This window comes from Lolium rigidum, chromosome 6, assembly GCF_022539505.1.
Source record: "Lolium rigidum isolate FL_2022 chromosome 6, APGP_CSIRO_Lrig_0.1, whole genome shotgun sequence".
Lineage (NCBI taxonomy): Eukaryota > Viridiplantae > Streptophyta > Magnoliopsida > Poales > Poaceae > Lolium > Lolium rigidum.
In genome coordinates, this window is record NC_061513.1 from 353,973,517 (window position 1) to 353,976,198 (window position 2,682).

The 2,682-nt window shown below is 58.0% G+C and overlaps 1 protein-coding gene across 1 annotated transcript; it reads left to right on the plus strand.

Moving 5' to 3' along the window:
* The first annotated feature begins 1,061 nt into the window (after nt 1–1,061).
* On the plus strand, nt 1,062–2,001 carry LOC124659512 (RING-H2 finger protein ATL39-like). Its single transcript, XM_047197379.1, has one exon. The coding sequence runs from the start codon at nt 1,137–1,139 to the stop codon at nt 1,692–1,694; it is 558 nt and encodes a 185-aa protein (XP_047053335.1). The 5' UTR covers nt 1,062–1,136; the 3' UTR covers nt 1,695–2,001.
* Nucleotides 2,002–2,682: the final 681 nt, after the last annotated feature.

A 2,682-nucleotide genomic window follows, 5' to 3' on the forward strand; every position in this document is an offset into this window, starting at 1 on the left:
GTAGTCATCGAGAGACAGAGTCGTTCCGGTGGGTGCCGAAGAACTCCTGTTGGAGGAAGGTGACCCGCTGGATTTTGTTGTCGGTGAAGAGGCCGGTGATCTTATCCCGGACCGTGTGGGCGGAGTCGCCGTCGCGGACGACAGAGTGCGGAAGATGTCGTTGGAGACGGTCCGGTAGAACCGGCGGATGATGGTGGCGTCGATGGCGAGCCACTCGGGGTCGTGCGGCATGGCGAGGAGGTCGATGGTGCCGTCGACGTGATCAAGGAGATCATACTCGCGGAAGAGCAGCCCAAAGTACGTCTTCCACGGGAAGAAGTTGGCAGCGGTGGTGGAGAGCTTCGGCGGCACGCGCTCGGCGATGGGGATGTCGCGGATGACGGCGACGGAGGGGCCGGCGAAGGGGTTGCTGCTGCCGGAGCCGGAGGATGAGTCGAAGCGCGCCATGGCGGAAGCGGTGGCGGTGGGGAGGGCCGGCGGCGCCCTAGATGAGAAGGGCGGCGGCTAGGGTTGGAAGTGGGGAGGGCCGGCGGCGCCCTAGAGGAGGAGGGCGGCGGCTAGGGTTGATGGCGGAAGCGGTGGTGGTGGGGAGGGCGGCGGCGCCCCTAGAGGAGGAGGGCGGCGGCTAGGGTTGGGGAGGGCGGCGACGCCCTAAGGAGGAGGAGGGCGGCGGCTAGGTCGGGACCCGAAGGGTCTCCGATACCATGTAGAGAAGGGTATTGGAGATTGCACAGCACCAATAGGGCCGGCTGCTCGTATATATATAGGCGGACACATGTACAATTACAGGTACAACCCTGAGAAAACACGGGGACCTATATCTATACAATATGTTACTCAACATGCATCACGCGCCCGACTCGCCGTGCCGTGCCGTTGCGATGAAGCCTCAGACAGACCCATGCCGCCCGGCTCCTTTATATACGGCCTCCGCGCCGTTTTGGCCCAGCAGAGACGAGACCTGAAGAAAACAAGAAGCATACACCTCGCTTGCGCCTTGCTCCGGCAGCTACACCTTCGCGTGGACCGAGCAGGAAACAGCACACAACCTGGTGTTCCGGCGAGGAAGCCGATCGATCGAGAAACGAGAAGCCATTTCCGTGTACGCGAGCGGCCAAGGAGTCTCCAAGTCCGAGATGAACGCGCCCACCTCATGGCTCTTCGCCGACAACTCCAGGTACAGCACCCGCTCGCGGATGCTCTTCATCGGCCTCTCCTTCGCCATCGGCATCGCCACCTTCCTCCTTTACCTCGCCATCTGGTACGCCTGCCGCACCCGCAGCCAGCGCCAGCGCGCTGTGCGTGCCGACGATCTGGAGGCCGGCGCCGCCTCACCGGGGTCCGAGCGCCGCGGCATGAGCGACGCCGCCATCGCCGCGCTCCCCACCTTCACGTACAAGCTCCCCGCCGTCGTCCCAGAGGCAGCGGCCGTTGAAGACGCGCAGGCGGCTGCTGTGGACTGTGCGGTGTGCCTCGGGCAGGTGGAGGCCGGCGAGACGGTGCGGCGGCTGCCCAAGTGCGCGCATTTGTTCCACGCCGAGTGCGTCGACGGCTGGCTTCGCGCGCACTCCACCTGCCCCATGTGCCGCGCCCCCGTCGGCCCGCCCGCCGCCGCCGCCTCCAAGAAGGACGGCACCGCGGACGCCACCCCGGTGGTCGCGTCAGCGACAGCGACAGCAGTGCCACCTGTCTAAGCTCGAGCGCCTAGCTTCATCGGGAAGAATGTACTGAATCGCATGATTGAAGAATTAATAGCTACGTACAGCGATCAGTCGACTAGGTAGCTAGCTAGAGGAACGTAACCTAGGACGATATAGAGGCCCAATTATTCGAGGAGATTTGTTCAGTTCGTAGTAGTATATACGTACGTGTACAGAAGTATCTGTGACGTCGATTGTTTCTGGTGTATTCGTACCACTTGTAGAAGTACTAGGTGAGCTAGCTGTTGTGATTTTTTCTGATTGATGGAATGAATCTACCTAGCACGTACTGTACCGCAAACGCATCTTGTCATGAGCGTCCACCTTCTCCCACCTCCCGTTCTGGCCGCGAACGGTCTCTGTTGCTCGGTTCAGCTCCGCCGTCCCCCATCTATCTGGGTCTCTGTTGACGTGCGCACCAACGTCAACTCGGTGCGTTCCACTGTCATGGCATTCGAACGAAACCACGGCATCGACCGACTGAAAACCACCATCGGCCGACTCTTTCATCGCTTCCGAGGGGGGCACCGAGAATTCCATCTGCGCTGCAATTTTTCCGGCCGGCCATCCAACGCTTCATGCACACACTTTTTTTTTTGTTTTGTTTCCAGAACCGTTTGGTTGGGTATTCCTCTGTAAACTTGTCGACTGCTAGCTTGTGTATACAGTGTGCGATGGACTTTAAGTTTCATTTTTTGTTCGTTTGTGGGATATATCATTGAGTATATGCACATCCTTTTTTGGAATTGTTTGAAACTCAAAAATATGATTTTTTTAAAAAAAGGGATCGCGGGTGTCCATGTGCACCAAATCTCTGTCCATAAACGAATATATAAAGCCTTTTTTACCCAGCGAAAGTAATGTCAATGGCGTGGACAGTCCCGCTCTATTATATATAGAGCACGCTCGATAGGCGCTAGATTAGGTTTAGTATGGATTTTTTAAAAGATTGCTCAAACTTCCTACAATACCTGAAATGTTT